Source organism: Canis lupus, chromosome 38 (genome assembly GCF_011100685.1).
Source record: "Canis lupus familiaris isolate Mischka breed German Shepherd chromosome 38, alternate assembly UU_Cfam_GSD_1.0, whole genome shotgun sequence".
Lineage (NCBI taxonomy): Eukaryota > Metazoa > Chordata > Mammalia > Carnivora > Canidae > Canis > Canis lupus.
Window position 1 is genome coordinate 12326584 of NC_049259.1, and position 22213 is coordinate 12348796.

The 22213-nt window shown below is 34.1% G+C and overlaps 1 protein-coding gene across 1 annotated transcript in view; it reads right to left on the reverse strand.

Annotated features, from left to right (window-relative positions):
* USH2A (usherin) overlaps positions 1–22213 on the reverse strand; it is a 702892-nt gene that overhangs the window by 587146 nt on the left and 93533 nt on the right. Inside the window, 2 exon segments of the mRNA XM_038586435.1 lie at positions 13309–13439; positions 16635–16830. Of these exon segments, the coding sequence (XP_038442363.1) occupies positions 13309–13439; positions 16635–16830 (327 nt within the window).

Below are 22213 nucleotides of genomic sequence, written 5' to 3' on the forward strand. Positions count from 1 at the left end.
TGTACACATTTTCATTTCCTAAATATTTAGAAATTCTAAAAAATGGTCAGGATTAAATTAGTAGGATTTGGAATAATCTTGAAACAAATGGATGTGTTTCCTTCCTACTTTTAGATAGTATGTAAATATCCAGATGAGCAATCAGCTGTGGATTCCTCTTATGTCTCAGTGCTAAGAACAGATGTTTAACTAAGACCCAGCAGCTCTAACCTCAAGTTGAGCTTTAGAAATAATATGAGTCTTGAATTTCTGCTCTACCCCATTATTACTTGTGTGATCTTGGAGGAGATACCTAATTTCTCTGAGATTCTGTGTCCTTAACCACACAATGGATAAATTAATAATTCCTTTACCAACTTTGGTAAGGACTGAATTAATTGACTAAAAGTGCTTAGTATAATCCTTCACACATGACAAATGCATAACAAATAGAACCTATGAGAATTTACAGACTAGTTTTTATCCTCACGCATTTTAAGCAATATGTCAAATACCTGCCAATCTGTTTCACACATTTCAAAATGTGGGACTCTAATACACAGCACCAAAACCACATGCAGGTAGATAAAAGTGGAGACCAGTCCTTCAGCTCACCAGGAGTTTAAATATTCCCCAATCCTGCATAACACTGAGGAACCCAGCATCCTTGCCACCGGTTCTCCCTTGATACTGGGAGTGCATCTGCCTCTGGAAATGATCAACACATTAGTTTGGCAGAAGAAAGGAGGCTGCCTACAATCTGTCTTGCATGAATTAGTATCATAAACACACACAGACACACACACACACACAAACACACAAAGGGTCAGTGATGTACCGAGTATTTTTAAAAATAAACTTACCATACCTTTGTGTATACTGATATTGAAATAAATGTTTTCACCTTTTAATCATAACCCCAAGAAGATACACATGCACAGACACACAATACACACGCACACATATTGCCATCCTACGGTGGTTGCCCTTGCTAAGTCTTAAAATACTCATATTTTGTGTTTTTTTTTAATAAATTTATTTTTTATTGGTGTTCAATTTGTCAACATACAGAATAACACCCAGTGCTCATCCCGTCAAGTGCCCACCTCAGTGCCCGTCACCCAGTCACCCCCACACCCCCGCCCACCTCCCCTTCCACCACCCCTAGTTCGTTTCCCAGAGTTAGGAGTCTATCATGTTCTGTCTCCTTTTCTGATATTTCCCACTTATTTTTTCTCCTTTCCCAAAACCGCCTTCAAAATCTATAGTCCCTAAGCATCCTTGATGCACTATTGTTCTTTATACTTGCCTCCTCAGCTGGGAGCACCTAGAAAGGCCATAGTTATCTTCTCATCCACTTGTCCCTGGGGCTTCTCTCTCACACGTACTCATGAACAAGTATTTTCACCTTGCATGCAAGCTGGTTCTCCTTCCATCTAGATCCAAACCTCCTTTGCTGACAGGTGCTGACACAGTTTTAGCAGACCAACTTCCAACTTCTGCCTTGAACGAGGTCCACTCCCAAGCAGACCTCCTTCCAATATTGATGGTCTGGTAATCCCAAGGTGCTGATGAGGTGCTATATTCTCAGGGTTTTCATTAAACAGAAGTCAATGAGTTCTGCACATAGAAGAGAGCGCCCTTCCCATTCTTGGGCTATTTCTGTCATGTGAGCTCTAAATAGAAATGGCTGGCTCTCCATCAATATCCATTCTCCTCTTTCCTAATACACAGTTGTAGTTAGGAAGTGTCTCCCTAACCAGGGACAACATTTTCCTAGCCCTCCATGTAACTAGTGTAGCCATGGAACTAGCTCTTACCAACAAAATAACAGAAGGGATGTATGCCTCTTTTGGACCAAAACCTTCAAAAGGTGACAGTTGTTTCTCCACATTATCTTTTCCTTTTTTAGAGGAAGGCAGAGCCACGCAATGGAAGTAGGTTATGACCCTGAACTGTCTTCTGGAGGAACACCACCAACTAAACTGGAACAGCTCCCTTGGAGGGGTGAAATGCACAGAAAATAAACTCCTATATTGTTTGGACCACTAGTAACTTGGGGGTCTATTTGTTACATCTGTTTAGGTTATCCTAACTCCTATCAGGTAGTAATGCAATGGATCTTGCATATTATCCCCACACGTGTTAATTAAATCAATATCTAATTACTACCTAACATCCTTGCCAATTTCATTTTCACTGTTGAATCTAGCCCTAAGTGCCTGGGATGTTATTATTTGGTCAAGTTTTTATACTGTAGCCCTTGGGATAAGCTCATTCCCAAGGAGGTGCCAGGTGTGTTCAAACACATGTAACTCAAATTAGGCTGAAGGTGGGAACCTCACCTGTTATATCTCCATCCACTTTACCTCCAGGAAATTTGTCATAACCTTGTTTCTTGCATAACTCCTTCAGTAGAAGCCTTTATTGATAGATCAGATCCATGTTCCCCTTTCTTTCTCGTTTAAACCCTAGCATCTTTATTCCTATCCTTTGCATCTGAACTTCTACATTCTCAGGTTAAACAGTTAATACTCAGCTTTCCAGATGCAAGAGAAATATTACTACTCATCTCTCCTGAAGTCTCTGAATGAGAGACTACAACTTATGCCCAAGTTTTCATGTCTTTCTTTAAGTTCTAGGCAACCTTCCCATCTTTCATACCCTTCACCATCCTAATGTTTATAGCCAATATCCATACATCATACTATTCAGGGTCAAGCTTTTCAGAGGCTGAAGAAGTGTGCATTATTTCTATTTGTACACCTTAATATGTGGGTAACACAAAATATAAGGTAATATATTTCTGGAAAATTCACACAGTGACTTTTTGACATGTTTTGGTAATTGATGACAAATACCTAGTTCTGAGCAGATGAGAAAGCATTGATGAACTGCAGGAAATGGTACATTATGTAGAGAAAGTATAGTCTGCTCCATTTTTTTAATGTATTTCCTTGAAAATTATCCCTCTGGCGGAACAATCAATTTTCGTGAGTAGGGTCCTTATTCCTCATGATTCCATCTTCTTTGGGTCGGACTTGGAAATACTTCCTTCATTGATGCCTTTCCATTTCATCTAATTCATTTCAACCCCTAGTCTCCTGCCTTATTAATCTATTTTTTAATGTCTCTTAATCATCTCTCTCTGTTCTGGCTCTATTGCAGCAGTCTACTGATGCCTTATTGAGCATTACCATCAACCATTCTTCTTTCTTTTTATATAATTACAACTATATTTTCAGTTTTCAGCCAACTTTCAGATTCCCTTACTGTTTTTTTTTTATTTTTTTTAATCACTTAGTTTAGATTCTCTAATTCTGAGGACACAGCTTAGAGTACAATTTGACTATAATTTAACAGAGGCTCAGTCATATGGGAAACTTAGAAACCTATTTGATTTTAAGATGGGATTCAGAAGATAGAACAGAGTAAGCCCATTCCTGTCCAGTTATATATACTTGTGCATAAGAACACACTCATGTTTATCCCCTCTTTCTCACACACACACTCACATCCAGCTTCTTTTGCATATGCACCTTTGATAGTGTTTTAACAACTTGGTTATTAAAGAGTGGTCCAAAGATCAGCACAATGGCATCACCTGGGGACTTTTACAAATGCAGAATCTAGGTCCTCATTCCAGACTTCCTGAATCAGAATCTACCTTTTAAAAAGACCTCTGAGATATTCACACACACATGAGAAATTTGAGAACTGTTCTGGGTGGCCTCCCATGTCTTGCCTGTTGCAGCTTAATTAAGTCTGTTTCTCAGTCCAAGAACATAGCAAAGTAAGAAAGAAAGAAGGTAAGAGGGATGTAGAAAATCCCAAGCACTGAATGTGTGTTTCTTGAATGCGTTCTACATCTCTCAAGCCATGAGTCATACTAGGGACTTTCTCTTAAGTGTTTTCACCTCATCAGCATTACCTATTTAGTTGGCTGTAGCAGGTACTCCAGGAACATCAGCAAATACATGAAGGGCAGGGGCAGTGGATGGGCAGATTGGAGCCAATTTGTTCCCACCTTGCATAAGGAGCAGACTGGGATCTCTCTACATATGTACTTTAAGTATAATTTCTAAGACCCTCCTCCAGTACCTCAGAATGCTTTTTTAAAAAGCATCACCCAGGTGTGGGGCTATTTCTATTTCATCTAAACTTAAGTCACAGTAGATAAGGAAAAAAAGAAAGAACAGTCAACCTCTGACTCAGAAAAGATGTCAACTCATGCACTGAGCTCAAAGGAAACAAGAAGGAAGTGCAGTGATATCCCCAGAAACTTGCATTACATGTATCTGTGCTAATAGCCAAGGCTGGTTTTAAGATAAGTGGACCTACTTTTCCCCAACACAGAGAATTTTCATCTTTTTTGGCTCATGTACAGCTCTTGGGTCTGATGAAGGTACTGACAACTCGTCCCTCAAATAAACATAAACAAATAAATACACAGACACACTACTACATACAATTGAAAAACATATATGGATGCCCTAAAATTTATCCATGGTAGTCCAGGGATCCAAGGACTCTATATTAAGGACTCCACAATAATAGTAATGACTTTTTTCCATTTCCCCTTCTCCTATTAATATTAATACTATTAATATGCTTTAGATGTTCTATCTGTCTTAACTTTGGCATCTGTATTTTTAGGATTTAGTGACTCAGAGCATTACTTCATGCCATTCTCAAAATCTTGGCACTCACATGAGGAAGAATTATAACATTTCTTATGGAAGAATAAGGCAAACATGCCATATCTTATGAGATTGGATTGAGTTTCAAATGACAACTGCCAAAGGGAAAGTTCCCTTCCAGAACACAGAGCGCACGACACAGTCACTCAAGCCATTTGGGGCTGGCTTGTTTCCTAAGTTATTATAACAAAATGAGACTTGAACTACTGCCTAATTTCCTTGTATCCTCCCTAATATTATTAAGGATTGCAATTGCATGAATTTTTTAAATGTCCTTGAATTCAATTTTTCAGTTTATAATCCTGACATTGTTAACAACTTTTTTTAGTGTGTATTCTGTTATCCCATTGAAAATGACAAAAAACATGTTTTGGAAATCTCTTATTATTTAGCCAAGATGTACTTGACACTATATTTCCACACCTATAATAATCCATACACTTTGTATCTGTACTTGGAGTATGAGAAAATAATATAAATCAAGGTAAATATGAATGTAATTTAGAGATAGACAATAATATGCAGTTTTTAAATGCACAAAGTTCTATCAATGTATCTACATTTAGCTTGCTATATTTCCTCTCTGTCTACATACCAGGTTTAATGAAAACTCTCTTTATTTCTATCTTACAATAAAAATTACTAACAAAGGAAATTAGGGAGAGAAAAAAGTAAAAAGGGAAAAACGTTTTCAAAACAAAGAAAAAATGTTAATATTTTAAAGCATGTTTTTCCTTTTATGCATTTTTAATAGATTTTTGTACGTGGAAAAGATTATACAGAAGAATCTCTTAAAAGGCTTTTTTTTTTTCTTGTCCCTCTTCTTCCCCTAAGTCAAAGTACATGGTGTAATATGTCAGTGCTTTTTTTCTTTTTATCATTGAATATATCTCATTGAGGGGTTATATCACATTTTATCCATTTATCAGGTAATGGACATCTGGATGATTTCTACATTTCATCATTATGAATAAAGAAGCCATGAATGTTATGAATAAGATTATGTGAGGATATATATTTTCATTTTGCTTGGGTGTATACTAAGGAGGTAAAGTGCTGGGTCATATGGTAAACCTACATTTAATATTTTGAAAAACACAAGACTATGTTGTGATAGTATGAAGTAGGGATCTAACTTCATTCTTTTGCATATACATATGCAGTTGTCCTAAGATTATTTGTTGAAAAGACTATTTTTCACTGACACCCTTGTCAAAAGTCAGCTGAATATAAAAGTGAGGGTTTATTTCTAGACTCTCAAATCTATTGTAGCTATGTATGTAAGTATGTATCTACCTATTTCTTTTTTTTATTTTTTTAAATTTTTTTTTTCAATTTTTATTTATTTATGATAGTCACAGAGAGAGAGAGAGAGGCAGAGACACAGGCAGAGGGAGAAGCAGGCTCCATGCAGGGAGCCCGACGTGGGATTCGATCCCGGGTCTCCAGGATCGCGCCCTGGGCCAAAGGCCGGCGCTAAACCGCTACGCCACCCAGGGTTCCCTACCTATTTCTTTAAATTACATTACACTGTCTTGATAATTGCAAAATTATAGTAAATTTTGAAATTAGAAAGTGGGAGTCTTTCATCTCTATTCTTTTCCAAGATTGTTTTGTCCATTCTTAAGTGCCTTGAATGTCCTTATAAATGTCTACAAAGAAGCCAGTTGAGCTTTCAGAGGGTTGTGTTGAATCTGTAGATCAGTTTGTAGAGCATTAGCAATATTAAGCTTCTAATATATGAACATAGGATGTCTTTTCACTTATTTATTAATTTCTTTCAATAATGTTTTGTATTATAGGAGAATGTAAACTTTGGACTTCTTTTATTAAATATATTCCTAAGTATTTTATTCTTTTGATGCTATTTAAATGAAGTTGTGTTCTTAATTTCAAGGCTGTTCATTGCAAGTCCATTGAAATACCACTGATTTTTGTATATTAATATTGTATTCTGCAACCTTGCAGAACCTTGCTGTTTATTAGTTCCGATAGCTTTTTAACGGATTCCTTGGAATTTTTTGCCTACAAGATAATGTTACATGTAAACAGTGGTAGTTTTATTTCTTCCTTTTTAATCTGGATGGCTTTTATTTCATTTTCTTGCCTAAGTTTCCTGGTTAGAACTTGCAGTACAATGTTGAATAGAAGTGATAATAGGGGACACTGTTGTCTTGTTATTGATCTTAGGAGGAAAGTACCCAGTTTTTCACTGAAGTTTTTTGGTTGTATTACTATTTTTAGTTCTTACTGGCTATTTTTTGGAACTCTAAATAACATACCTAAAAATAATAAATTGACTTTCTACTTGAAAGATAGAGACATACATACATGTTAAGTTTCTTCTATTTCTCCTTCTTAATTCATCAACCCCAAATTTATATCTCTCCATCTACAGAAATTCAATTTTATAGTATTTTTTTTCATTTCATAGCCATTCTGTCTTCTATTTTTTGTCTATGGGTTGAGCTTTATACCCAATATAAACAAAATTGACTGCCATTTTGGCATAAAAATATTATTTATCACAAAACAAAAAAATTGATTTAAAAAATAGTTAGATCCTCAAATATTTACTTAAAGCATGATTCAAGACCATAAAGACCACTAGATTATTTTACAATATATTTTACTTTCATTTATTTAGATCATAATTATCTATCATTTCTTTTTTCATGTTATTCTTTGTTTTGTATTTTTTCATTTTGTATATTAAATATTTTAATATGGATTTAATGAGTAACATACTGACCATCTATCAATACAAAATGAGAGTTTAACCTAATACTGAAGTGATAGTTTGATTAGAAGTGCATATTGAATTTTCCTTCAATATGTCTTCCCTTGGAATTTTTAAGGTAATTATCCATTGTCTTCAAGCTATGTTAGTTCCTGATGATGTCAATGTGATTATTTTTTTTGTATCTGTGTCTTTCTTTTATATATATAATTTTATTTTGAAATAATTTTAAGCGCACAGGAAGCTGCAAAAATAGTATAGAAAAGTAACATACTCTTTGCTAACTTTCCCCCAATGATTACATTTACACAATTATAGTACACTACCAAAACCATGAATTTGACATTTGTATAATGTGTCTGTATGGTTCTATGCCATTTTATCACATGTGTATGTTTGTATAACTACCATCACAATCAAAATGCAGAACTGTTCAAACACCACAGTGATCTTCCCTGTGATATTCACTTATACTCACGTCCATCTCCTTTCCCTCACCATCCCTAACTTCTGGGAACAGCTAATCTGTCCATCCCTATAATTTTGTTTGATAATACTACATAAATGGAATCCTATAGAATATCACTTTTGGAGACAGCCTTTTTTTTTTAATTTAGAATAATGTCCTTGAGATCTATCCAAGTTGTGTGTGTCAATGGTTCTTTTCTTTGTATTTCGGAGTAGTATTCTGTGGTATAGATGTATTACATGTTGATCACCCATTCACCCACTGAAAAACTTTTTAACTGTTTCCTTTTTTTGACTATTATACATAAAGCTGCTATTAAAATATATGTACAGGATTTTACAGACATAAATATTCATTTCTCTGGAATGAATGCCCAGGAGTGGAACTGCTAGGTGGTATGATAAATGTCTATTTTGTTCTTTTGAAACTCTCAAATTATTTTTCAGAGTGTCTTGACCACTTTATATTCCCATCAACAATATATGATCCAATTTCTTCTTATTCTTGCCAGTATTTGGAATTGTCACTATTTAGTTACCATAATAGTTGCATTGTGATGTCTAATTGTAGTCTTAATTTGCATGTCTCTAATGGAAAATGTTGAAGTTTTTTCCTAAAATTATTTGCCATCTGCATATTCTGTTCAGTGATATATCTCTTCAGGTCTTTTCTGATTAGATAGCACTTGTGTTTTACATTTGTCATTTTCTAAATGCTGAATTCATTATATATTCTAGATATGTTTCTTTCTTATATATATGGTTTGCAAAAAATTTCTCTCAGTCTGTAATTTGCCTTTCATTTTCTTTTTTTTATTTTTATTTAAATTCAATTTAGGTAGCATTGAGCGTATTATTAGTTTCAGGGAAAGAACTTAGTGATTTATCAGTTGCATATACCACCCAGGGCTCCATACATTCAGTTCCCTCCTTATTGCCTTTTCATTTTCTTAAGAGATTCTTCTGAGAGCAAAAATTTTAATGTTGATGAGGTCTAATTTATCAGTATTTTTCTTTTATGGATTATATATGTGGTGTCATATCTCAGGACTCTTTAATAAAAGTCTTATGTCCCCCAAATTTTCTTTTTAAGTTGTATTTGTTTACATTTTACATTTAAATCTGTAATTCATTTTGTGTTCATTTCTGTGAATATGCAAGTACTAGAGGATCATTTGTTGAAAGACTATCTTTCTCCACTGAATTGCTTTTATATCTTCATCAAAAATTGGTTAGTCATATTTATGTAGGACTATATCTGTTCCTCTATTCTATTACATTGGCCTATTTGTCTATCCTTACTCCAATACCACACAATTCTGATTAATATAACTACACAATAACCCTTGCAGTTGGGTGGAGTGATTCCTCCCATTTTATTCTCCTGTTTGAAATCATTTTAGCTACACTAAAACTTATATGCTAATACTATATTTTATCTTTAATATATAAATATTAATTAGTAAAATAGTTAAAATACTATATATTTATGAACATTATTTTTAAAATATTATATTTTATAATATTTCCATATAAATTTTAGCATCTTATTACTATATCTACAAAAAATTCTTCCTGGGATTTTGATAGGAATTTTCTATAATAACTTGTATATTACTTTGAAAAATGTTGATACCTTAACTGTATTGAATCTTCCATCAGAGGAACACAGAATATCTCTCCATTTATTTAGATGTTCTTTACTTTCTTTTATCAGCATATTTTGGAATTTAGCACAGAAATCCTGTACATTTTGAGCAATTACAAATAGTATTATATTTTTATTTTTATGTCTGCAAATTAATTCCTAGCTTATAGAAATATGCTTATTTTTTGTATGTTGATCTTACATCCTGCAATTTTATTGAGCTCACTTAATAGTTCCTGAAGCAGTTTTTGGGGTTTTTTTTGTAAATTCATCAGGATTTTCTATTGGATCATTGTGTTATCTGCAAAGTTAAAGTTTTATTTTTTTCCTTACTGCCTCTTATATCCTTTTCTTGCTTTAATGTACTGGCTAATCCTTCCAGTGCTATGTTGAATACAAGTAATGAAAATGGACAACCTTGTCTTGTTCCCCACTTAGGTGAAAGTATGCAGTTTTCCATTTATAAGGAGGATGTCGGCTGCAAGTAGGTACTGTTTTGTAGAAGTTCATTTTGAAGTTGAAGTTCTTAGTTTCTGAGAGTTTTTATCAGGAATGGGTACTGACTTTCATTAAATATATCTGCATCCATTATTATGATCATATATATTTTTTTTCTTTAGCCTGTGAATAAGATGTATCACTTGATTTTGAAATATTGAACAAGCATTGCATTCCTGGAATACAACAACCTTGGTCTTTATGTTTAATTCTTCTTAAAATATTGCTGAATAGCCATTTGCTATGTTTGTTAAGCATTTTGGCATCTCTATTCATGTGGGAGATTTGTCTGTGTTTTTCTTCTTATGTACTGTCTTTGTCTGGTTTTGATATCAGGATAATACATTCATGAATGCGTTAAGAAGTCACCTTTCTTCTTTGATTTTGCTGTAATGTATATATATATACATTATATATACATATATACATATATACACACACACACACACATATATATATCTCATGTTAATTACTCTAAATGTTTGGTAGAATTTTATAGTGAAACCACCTGGGTTTGGAGGGTTTTTTTGTAAATTTTAAATTATGAATTCAAATTCCTTAATAATTGTAGGGCTATTCAAATTATTGATTTCATGTTGGGTGAATAGGCAATTTATACTTCTTGAGAATGTGCTCTATTTCACCAAAGTTGTAAAATATATGTGTGCAGAGTTGTTGATAGTTATTTCCTTATTATACTGTAATATCTGCAAGGTCTGCAGCAATACTTCTTGTTTCATTTCTATTAGTAATCTGTGTTTTCTCTTTTATTGTCAGTCTTAGAAGATGCTTGTAAATTTCATTTATCTTTCCATTTCTTCATTGATTTTCTCCATTGTTTTTGTTTAAATTTTATTGATTTCTGCTCTAGCTTTATGATATCATTTATTCTGTTTGCTTAGAGATTATTTCACTCTTCTTTTTCTTATTTCCTGAAGTAGAAGTTCAGATTATTGACTTGAGACTTTCTCTTTTAGAAAGCAAGCACTGAATGGTATAAAATTCCCTTGTATCACTGCTTTACCTGCAACTACAAATTTTAATATTTTATATTTTATCTCTATTCAGTTCACTGTCTTTTTAATTTCCTTTGAGACTTCCTCTTTGGCCCATGAATAATTTATAAGTGTGTTGTTTAGTTTCCAAGTGATTGGAGATATTTTTTGTTTCCCTGTGTTTGATTTCTATTTTGATTCCATTGTGTCAAAGAACATATTCTGTATGATTTCAGTTATTTTAAATTTATTGAAGCTTGCCTTATATCCCAGGATATCTTCTATATGTGTATTATATATTTATTCTGCTGTTGTTGTGTGAACTGTTCACTAGATGTGAGATCTTGTTGGTTGAAGACATTGTTGAATTCTATATTCTTGATAATTTTCTTTTTCCTATCAATTTTGAGAGGGAGATGTTGACTTTTTAAAATTTTTATCCTCTCAGTTCTCAGTTTTTCTTCACATATATTGCAGTTCTACTAGTTAGTACATACACATTTAGAATTTCTATGTCTTCTTGCTTAAGTGGTCCTTTTATCATCCATAATATCTCTCTGTGTTGCTGGAAATTTTATTTGTCTGTACTCCACATTATCTGATATTGATATAGTCAGTCTTGCTTTCTTTTGGTTAATTTTTGCATAGTATAAAATTTACATTATTTTTATGTCTGCCATAGGTATATTATTATACTTGAAGTGAATATTTTTTAGAAGCAGACATGTAAATGAGACTCAGGAGGTAGAACTTTAGTTCATAGTTTTTTTCAGTAGTATACACCAAAGCTACTTGACCCTGAATTTTCAGGGAAAAAAATTATTTAAGTGAAAATTTTATATAATGCTCATATTGTAATAGCTATTCTAAATAATCATCTGACTGTGAGGTCAGTACTCAGAATCTCACTTCAGACACTCAGCATTTATTTAAACAAATATTTATTGAGTGCTCATTATATTACTGAAACTGTTCTGTTTGTGTTGGACAGAAAAAGACAAAAAAGTAAATTAATTCCATAAATGGTTTAATGTAAGTAATATGGAATAATGTAAAAGAAAGTAATTTGAATATGTTTATAACTGTGTGAGCAGTGACGACATCTTAAAAGATATATCAATCTTTGGGCTGAGATTTGAGTATCAAGCAAAAAATATCCATGCTGAATATTCTTGGCAGATTTGTAAAGAGGAGATGTGTAAAGACAGTCTTTACAGATCAAAATGTGCAAAATTGTAATATGACTTTCTCAAAAACTAGTTCCTTAATATAAAAAAATAAAATTTTTAGAAAGTATCTGTTAGTTATTTTTCTACTCTTAAGCTTTCCAAAAAAATATATAATGTTCTTTTATTAACTCACTCTGAAGTTCTTCAAATCGTTATTTTGGCCAACTTTATACTTGGCTTTTATTTGTTAAAGCAGATTTGAATGTATGCTGAAGGTTATAAGACCAATATATTTTGCCCTGAACTTAGTTATCTTCATGCTATAACTTATTTTTTTTCTTGAACTAGATTGTGGGATTACGTTTCTAGCTAGTGCATTCTCAATTATTTATAAGGGAATATGTAATTATTAAAAATTAATACAATCACTGAATTGATTCTTTAAAGTAAATATGCCCTTTATATATTTTTACGTATTAGTATTATCAGAACAGGTAAAAAGCTCCAGCTGAAGATAACACATTTAGATACAGAGTTGCTTTTTCTGACTCGAAGTAGGCTATGCTATATAGGCCCAGGTCAGTTAGAACTGGGTTCATGTAGGTCAAACACCAACATTTGAAAAGTCAGTAATAAAAATGTATAAAATTATAAAAACCCATTGTACTGTTAAGAGAGAAGGCTGGAATAAGAAATTTAGAAGTAGGGCTACTATTTTAATTTCCATTTGGATCTAAATGTAAGTGACCTTTGTATACTATCTTCTATGGAATTTGGGAGGAGAATCATTTTTATTAATTCACCAATAATGCTAAGACGTAGACTCAATTCACTTCCTAGTTTACCTGAAATCACTTCCCTCTCAGTATTTTCGACAAATTTAAAATTAAAAACAGAATGAGCCTTTCTTACATGCAAAGGACCAGGTACATTGCCTTACACTTCACATTAAAAGTTGCAAAAGAACACTTCCAAAGCAACCATCTCTTAGAAAAGCAAACACACACATAGAGGGTCTCTTGATATATGGACCTCAATTTCACTCGTAGAACATCTCCCAAATTAGTTTCTGAAGGCGGGCAATTCTTTACCTTCAGTATTGAAAACCTACCTTATCACAGAGGAAGTCACCGTTCCTAGTGCCCACTTTATCACAATCACAGGGTTTGCAAACATCCACGGCAGAAGGATCTGCACCAACTGGCCGGAAAAAGTAATCCTTACACAGCTCACAGTTCCTTCCTGTGTTGGAGAAAGGTTATGCTTTATGACTTCCAATTCATTAAAATCAGCTGCATAATTCAAAATTAAAGACTGTATTCCTTTGAGGGAATTCTATAATTTTCGGGACGTCCATTTTAATGCACCTTTCATCTCTACCTGCCAATTTAGTGATCCAGAGCATATGAAACAATGAACCTGTTACAAACTGTGCTTTACTTCATTAAACTCCCATCTGTTATATAATACCACACTTCTAAAAAGCTCTGCTTTGTTGGGGCCCATACACTGTGAAAGAGTTTGTTTCTAAACTTAAAACTTTTCTTTATTTCTAGGACTAGGCACTTAATCTAAATCAAATATGAGAAATGTTTATATGTGAAGGAGATGATGGTTATACAGTTGGAAGCAAGTAGGCATGTAGTATTAGAAATATTTTTCAAGAATTAAATCTTGTTTTCAAAAAAGGATACTGTTTTAAGTATAATTTATTATTCCATAGTTAACATTATTAAAAATAAATCTTGTTTTCAAAAAAGGATACTGTTTTAAATTTAATTTATTATTCCATAGTTAACATTATTAAAAGCAAATGTTTCTGCTGCTTATGGCCATTATTTTTTATTTCAAATAGCAAAATAGAAATTGATTATGTTTAGATATACCAAATAAATTTCATATTAAATAGAATATCCTGACATGTTAGAAATATGAGGTCATTCCTATAGTTTACAATTTATTATTTAGAAATTTTCTCTTGCTACTTTATATAAGAAAAAAATCCAAACTATGGGAGAGAGGAGTTCTAAAGTAAATGTGAGTAGCATATAAGACCACAGAAAGAAGCTGAAAGAAAACTCAAGACTATCAATTCCCCCTTAAACTCTCTGTTCAAACATTGCTGAGATTGGCTCAATATCAGAAGACTATAGAAATAACTTAATCAAGTGAAAAACACATTCAGATAGATATTGACCATGAACTAATTAAAAATTAAGTGAGTTTGTAATATTTCTAGAATATTTATATTTGCATATGATGATGACTCACAAATTTCTATCTGTAATCTAGAAATTTCTTCTTTTTTATCATTCAGTGAATATTTATTGAGTGATAATCATGCTTCAGACACTGCTAAATGCTGAGGAATACAGTAGCAAGTGAAATATACATCATACCCCTTTCACAGAGCTATCTTACAATCTATTGGGTAAGATGAGTTCTAATTAAATAATTACAAGAATAAATATGCACTTACAAATTGTGGCAAGCATAAGACACCCCTAAAGTGTATTGATGATACTGATCTATTCTGATGCATCACAAAAAGCTTTTTCTTAAGAAAAGAGTTTTAGAACTATTTCCAATTGCACAGGATTTTTTCCTGTCTCTTGGAAACACTAATGGCAAAACAGAACATGCCATCTTCTCTCTAAGCTTTGATTCTCTTGTGTTTACTCTCTCAATGGCTGGCACCAACATTAACCCTGTTGCTCAAATTGGGATGTTAGGATGGAGTCTTGACTCTTTTTTTCCCTTACCTACACCCTACTCTTTACCAGAAAATGCTGCCACTTTTCATTCCACCTACCTCTTGGATCCACTTCTCTCTATCCACACCACCTTAAATTACTCCAGCATTATTTCTTAAATGGAACCATAGTATCCCAAACCACATTTGGCCCTGTCCAGTCTATTCTCCACTTTATTATAACCAGATGTGTCTTTCAAAAACATAGAACTTATATATTCTTATAAAATACCTTCAAGTGGCATTTATTAACCTGAGGATAGAAGCCAAACCCTTTATCATGGTTCATAGAGCCTTCTAGATCTGGCCACTGCATTACTTCTTAGCATCTTCTCATACAATCTTCCATTTGTCTTCCCATCAACTCCTTCAGGGTGCCATGTTTCTCTCTCCTCTAGGCCATTGCACATCTGTTTTTCTTACTAGAGACTTCTGTCACTACTGCTCTAATTTCCTTCCCTCTCACTTCTTCACTCTGCCCCTCTCCCTGCTTGTGCTCCCACACTCTATCTCTCAAATAAATAAATAAAATCTTCAAAAAATAATTATCTAATAAATCCATTAAAGCTTCAGAGTGGTACACTTTCAAACCCATCAGACTTGGGCCATTATATTTTAAAATTGAGACGATGCCTAGTTCTGCTTTTAATATACCAGCCCTTCAGAAAACAGTAATTTTCGATGAAGAGTCAAAATAATGTATGCTTTTAGAATAAGACTTTGATAATAATCTTGTGCATTTGTTTTATTTTATGTTTTTTTTTTAATTTATTTGAGAAACAGAGAGAGAGTATGAGCAACCAGGGCAGTGAGAAACAGAGGAAGAGGGAGAAGTAGACTCCCTGCAGAGCAGAAAGCCTTATATGGGCTCCATCCCAGGAACCTGAGATCATGACTGGAGCTGAAAGCAGCCACTTAACCAACTGAGTCACTCAGGCATCCCCATCTTGTATTTAATTAGCATTTTTTTTTAAAAGAGCGGTCCCAGATTACCAGGATCCATGACAAATCTGAATAAACATAAACATCACTACACAAAAATCCAGATGTAATGGAGGATCAAGGTCACACAGGAAACTTAATATACTATACATACTCAAATTAACAATTCTTGAGTTTTTCAAAATATAGTTTAATCAAATCCCATATATTTTTAAAAATAGAACTTTCCTGAAAAGCTATAGTTGAAGATTAGAGTGTTATTTCTGAAAACTACCTGATTATTTGGATTTATGAAAGTTTAATGAACAAGTTTTTGTTTTCTAACCTAACAGTATCATTTTTAGGTTTTTATTTAAATTCCAGTTAGCTAACATACTACTATTAGTTTCAGGTGTACAATAGAGTGATTCAACACTTCCCTACAACACCGGGTGCTCCTCACAAGTGTGCTCCTTCATCTCCATCACCTATTTCACTATGCCCCCAACCTACCTCCCCTCTGATCACCATCAGGTTATTCTCTATAGTTAAGAGTCCACTTCTTGGTTTTTCTCTTTTTTCCTTAGCTCATTTATTCTGTTTCTGAAATTCTATGTAAATGAAATCATATAGTGCAGTATCAAAACACTTTCTTACATAAGATAGCAATAACATAATTTAAAATGACATGCATTGGATAAAACACATGGGCTTCAAAGGCCAAATCAGCCTTGGTTATTTGTTATCTATGATTGGCTAGTTACCTGTTGTGTTATGCTCACAATCCTCACAGACCCCTCCACCTCCTCTGTGGTGCTCAAATGGAAATGGGTCCACTGAGATGTTGTAATGGCAGCTCCTGGAATGGTTGTTGCATTGACAGGGTTTACAATTGAAGGCATTAACTTGGTCACCTTGTTGGAAAGGCTTATCATTATAAAGAGGCAAGCAATGATCACACTGAAACAATAAAGGAACAGAACAATAAAGAAATATAAAGCTGTGATTTTTTTTTCTTTCTGTAACAGGCATTTCATTAGATATAAAACTAATATCAAAGAGTTAACAGCCAGCAACTATCGTTTTTGAAAAAATGTTTTATAAATCAGAAGTAAGCATTTTATAGGCAGGTAATATTTAAATGGTAAGTGCCCATGCGAGCTGAAACCACAAAACAATCTTTTTTTTTAAAGATTTATTTATTTATTTATTTATGATAGAGAGAGAAAGAGAGAGAGAGAGGCAGAGACACAGACACAGGAGGAGGGAGAAGCAGGCTCCATGCCGGGAGCCCGACGTGGGACCCGATCCCAGGACTCCAGGATCACACCCTGAGCTAAAGGCAGGCGCTGAACCGCTGAGCCACCCAGGGATCCCCCACAAAACTATCTTAATAACCAATGGGAAAAGTTATGATTTTGCCATAACCTTTATTTTTTGTCAAAATATTAAAACTTGGCTTCCAGTTTGGGGTTCCACAATAAAGAGCTTGGGGTCACCAACTCTATCCTAACAAGTAAAAAACTGAATAGAATGAAAGATCTATAACTCTCCTTGGATCTCTAAAGGAATAAAAATAGGACAAACAGTCCCCAAGATTGGAAGGACAGATTGACGGATAACAGAGAGTCTCAGTGACAGAAGCAACAACTCACAAGCAGAAGCTTCCATGGGAACCAATTCTGGGGAGGACAAAATTTAACTGTACTAACAAATTGCTGGAGGTTTGGTAGGAATGAGTCTGAAAATTGAAGACTCCAAAGGGACCTAGTTATAATGGGGGCTCCCAATATTTTGTGAGATTTACTTCCAGGAGTTGGGCCAGGTTCTTACTGCAAATATCAGGAGAAAATTTCTTAGTGCTTCTGGTAGAAAGAGGAAACCATTTTGAAATAATCAGTGCTCACTGTTCTTCTTAATAATATCTGCCCTCAGGAGAAATTAGTGAACCAGAGCCTAACCTGCTGGGGTATTATCAGAGCCTAACTAACTTAGGGAAGGGAAATACCTAACCCCAGCCCACTCTAGTCATCTTTTTCCACCTATGGGTAGGAGAGACAGAGAAGCACATGTGAAGTTCACAGTCTAGAAGCAAAGCTCACTAAAAGACTAAGACCTAATCGTTGGACTATAGTGTGCTTCCACCCCACTTCACCACATTGCTAAAGGCCTGTATATAGCAGTTCTTTTTTTTTTTTTTTTTCTTACCAGGTGCATCATCTATCTATGAAGAAAAAATTACAAGGAACACTAAAGGCAAAAAAAAAAAAAATCCCCAAAAACCAAAAAACAAAGAGAAGAAAACAAAAAAGAACAACAATAACAACAAAAACCTGCACAATTCAAAAAGAAAGAGCAAGCATCAGAATCAGATATGTAAAGAATGTTGGCATTTTTAGGGCCAGGACTTTAAAATACCTATGTCTAAAGTGCCAATGGCTTTGGTATGCTCAGGTGGCTCAGTGGCTTAGCATCTGCCTTTGGCTCAGGGTGTGATCTCAGAGTCCTGGGATCAGGTCCCACATTGGGCTCCCCACGAGGAGCCTGCTTCTCTTTCTGCCTGTGTCTCTGCCTCACTCTCTGTGTCTCTCATGAATAAATAAATAAAATCTTAAAAAATAAAATAAAATGCCAATGGCTTTAGTGGATAAAGTAGACAGCATGCAAGAATAATGAATGGGCAATGTAAGCAGATAGATGGAAATTCTAAGAAAAAAAGAAAAAGAAATGTCAGAGATCACACAGAAATGAAGAACACCTTTGATGAGCCTATTAACAGATTCCACTCAGCTGAAGAATGAATTTCTGAGGTAGATGATACATCAATAGAATCCTCAAAAACTGAAAAGCAAAGAGAACAAAAACTGAAAAAACAAAACAGACAATCCGACAGTGGGACAACTAGAAGTTATACACACAATAGGAATAACAAGAAGAAAGAAAGGAATGGAATAAATATTTGAAATAATGACTGAAAATTTCTCCAGTTTAATGTTGAACACCAAACCACAGATTCAGGAAGCTTAGAGAATACCAAGTTGGATAAATACCAAAATTTATATCCCGGGCCCGTAATTTTCAAACTACAGAAAATAAAAATAAAGGAAAAATCCCGAAAGAAGCCAGTGTTTTAAAAGCACCTAACCTGTGGAAGAACAATGGTAAGAATTATATCTAACTTCTCCTCAGATCCATGCAAGTAAGAGGAGATCAGAGCAAAATACTTAAGTGTTGAGAGAAGAAAGCCACCAACCTAGAATCCTGTACCCTGCAATATTATCCTTCAAAAGTGAAGTAGAAATAAAAACTTTCTCAAACAAGAATTGAAATTTGTTGCCAGTAAAATTTTCTTGCAAGAGGTGTTAAAAGTTCTTTAGAAAGAAGGAAAATACTACATAGATCAGAAACTTGGATCAGCAAAAAGAAAGGAAAACATCAAAGAAGGAAAAAGTGAAGGTAAAACTATAAAAATGTTCTTACTGTCAGTTATAAATATGAAAGGAAATAAAAATTATAACAGACTAGCATTTAGTAGGCTTTAAGTTAACATTTGAAACTTTGAGTATTAAATTGTTGCATTTCTTTGTAAAAAAAATGAGTAGCTGGAATCTTGCTTGTTTTCTTATCCTATAACTTTCCATTCTGAGCAAGCATCCTGCCTAGGCCTTGGTGAATGGTTATATTGTTTTGTAAGTATGGAAGTTTGGACTTCCATCATTTCAATATTTGTGCTTTCACTGTCATCTTTATTCTATTCCTCATAACCACTGTCCTCATTTTTAAGTTATCCTTTGTTGAGTGGCTCCAGCTGCATTTATAAAATTTTTCAAATGGCTGCACTGGACAGCCATTTCTGCTGTGAAGAAAGAAATATTCAATTCCTTTTTTTTTTTTTTAATTTATGTTTCTGAAACGTCACATGGGTTTATTACGGACAGACTAGGAAGCAGCACAACATAAGCTTCTTTGAATGGATGTGCACTGACCAATCCCCAATTGACTTTGAGAGAAGAGTCACAATGAGTCACTGATCACAATATGCATTCATTGTTTCTGCAGTAATTTGTAGACTGAAGAGCCAGCAGCTAAATTTGTACTTTATGCAATTGCTCACAATTAATATACCATAATAAGAATATTTGAACCATTTTGTTGAACCATGGTATTATCTATCTATAGTAACTGAAATCCATGTATATTGGAATTGTGCAAAGTAAATATTTTTAAAGGTTTTTATTAAATATGGCCGAATTGGGCAGCCCTGGTGGCTTAGCAGTTTAGTGCCACCTTAAGCCCAGGCAGGGTGTGATCCTGGAGACCCAGGATGGAGTCCCATGACAGGCTCCCTGCATGGAGCCTGCTTTTCTCTCTGCCTTCTCTCTCTCTCTCTGTGTTTCTCATGAATAAATAAATAAAATCTTTAAAAAATATATGGCCAAATTTCTTCTGGAAAAATTAAATTCATCTATAGTCCCACTACCAGAATACCTGAGAATGTTCATTTTATATTCTGTTCAACTTAAAACTATTATTATCCCTTCATGATTTTAAGAAAAATATTAATCACTGTTTTAGTATGTATGTCTTTGGTTACTAATAAAGCTAAATGTTTTTCATCTGGTTCTTGGTTAAATATAATCTTTTCTGAGAAAATTTCATTTGTACTTTGCATATTTTTTTCTTATTTATTTTAAATATCTTATTATATACTAAGTACATTTTTCTTTTTGCCAATCAAATAATGAGGACTTAGTTCATAGATTTTAATATATATATTTATATTTTACTATTTTCTTCTACTTCACTTCTACTTTACAGGCCAAAATTTTTAGCAAAACAGGTAATATATATCACATAATCATGATGATAGCATATTTATATTCTTTTTGAATTTAATGGAAATGTCTTTAAAGTTACAACCTGTCTAATGATGTTGACTATTTATCTTGAGTAAATTATCATTCAAAAGAAAAAATATGAATTCCCTATCAAAATACCATGGACTTTCTTCAGAGAGTTAGAACAAATTATTTTAAGATTTGTGTGGAATCAGAAAAGACCCCGAATAGCCAGGGGAATTTTAAAAAAGAAAACCATATCTGGGAGCATCACGATGCCAGATTTCAGGTTGTACTACAAAGCTGTGGTCATCAAGACAGTGTGGTACTGGCACAAAAACAGACACATAGATCAGTGGAACAGAATAGAGAACCCAGAAGTGGACCCTGAACTTTATGGGCAACTAATATTCGATAAAGGAGGAAAGACTATCCATTGGAAGAAAGACAGTCTCTTCAATAAATGGTGCTGGGAAAATTGGACATCCACATGCAGAAGAATGAAACTAGACCACTCTCTTGCACCAGACACAAAGATAAACTCAAAATGGATGAAAGATCTAAATGTGAGACAAGATTCCATCAAAATCCTAGAGAAGAACACAGGCAACACCCGTTTTGAACTCGGCCATAGTAACTTCTTGCAAGATACATCCACGAAGGCAAAAGAAACAAAAGCAAAAATGAACTATTGGGACTTCATCAAGATAAGAAGCTTTTGCACAGCAAAGGATACAGTCAACAAAACTCAAAGACAACCTACAGAATGGGAGAAGATATTTGCAAATGACGTATCAGATAAAGGGCTAGTTTCCAAGATCTATAAAGAACTTCTTAAACTCAACACCAAAGAAACAAACAATCCAATCATGAAATGGGCAAAAGACATGAACAGAAATCTCACAGAGGAAGACATAGACATGGCCAACATGCATATGAGAAAATGCTCTTCATCACTTGCCATCAGGGAAATACAAATCAAAACCACAATGAGATACTACCTCACACCAGTGAGAATGGGGAAAATTAACAAGGCAGGAAACAACAAATGTTGGAGAGGATGTGGAGAAAAGGGAACCCTCTTGCACTGTTGGTGGGAATGTGAACTGGTGCAGCCACTCTGGAAAACTGTGTGGAGGTTCCTCAAAGAGTTAAAAATAGACCTGCCCTACGACCCAGCAATTGCACTGTTGGGGATTTACCCCAAAGATACAAATGCAATGAAACACCTGGACACCTGCACCCCGATGTTTCTAGCAGCAATGGCCACGATAGCCAAACTGTGGAAGGAGCCTCGGTGTCCAACGAAAGATGAATGGATAAAGAAGATGTGGTTTATGTATACAATGGAATATTACTCAGCTATTAGAAATGACAAATACCCACCATTTGCTTCAACGTGGATGGAACTGGAGGGTATTATGCTGAGTGAAGTAAGTCAGTCGGAGAAGGACAAACATTATATGTTCTCATTCATTTGGGGAATATAAATAATAGTGAAAGGG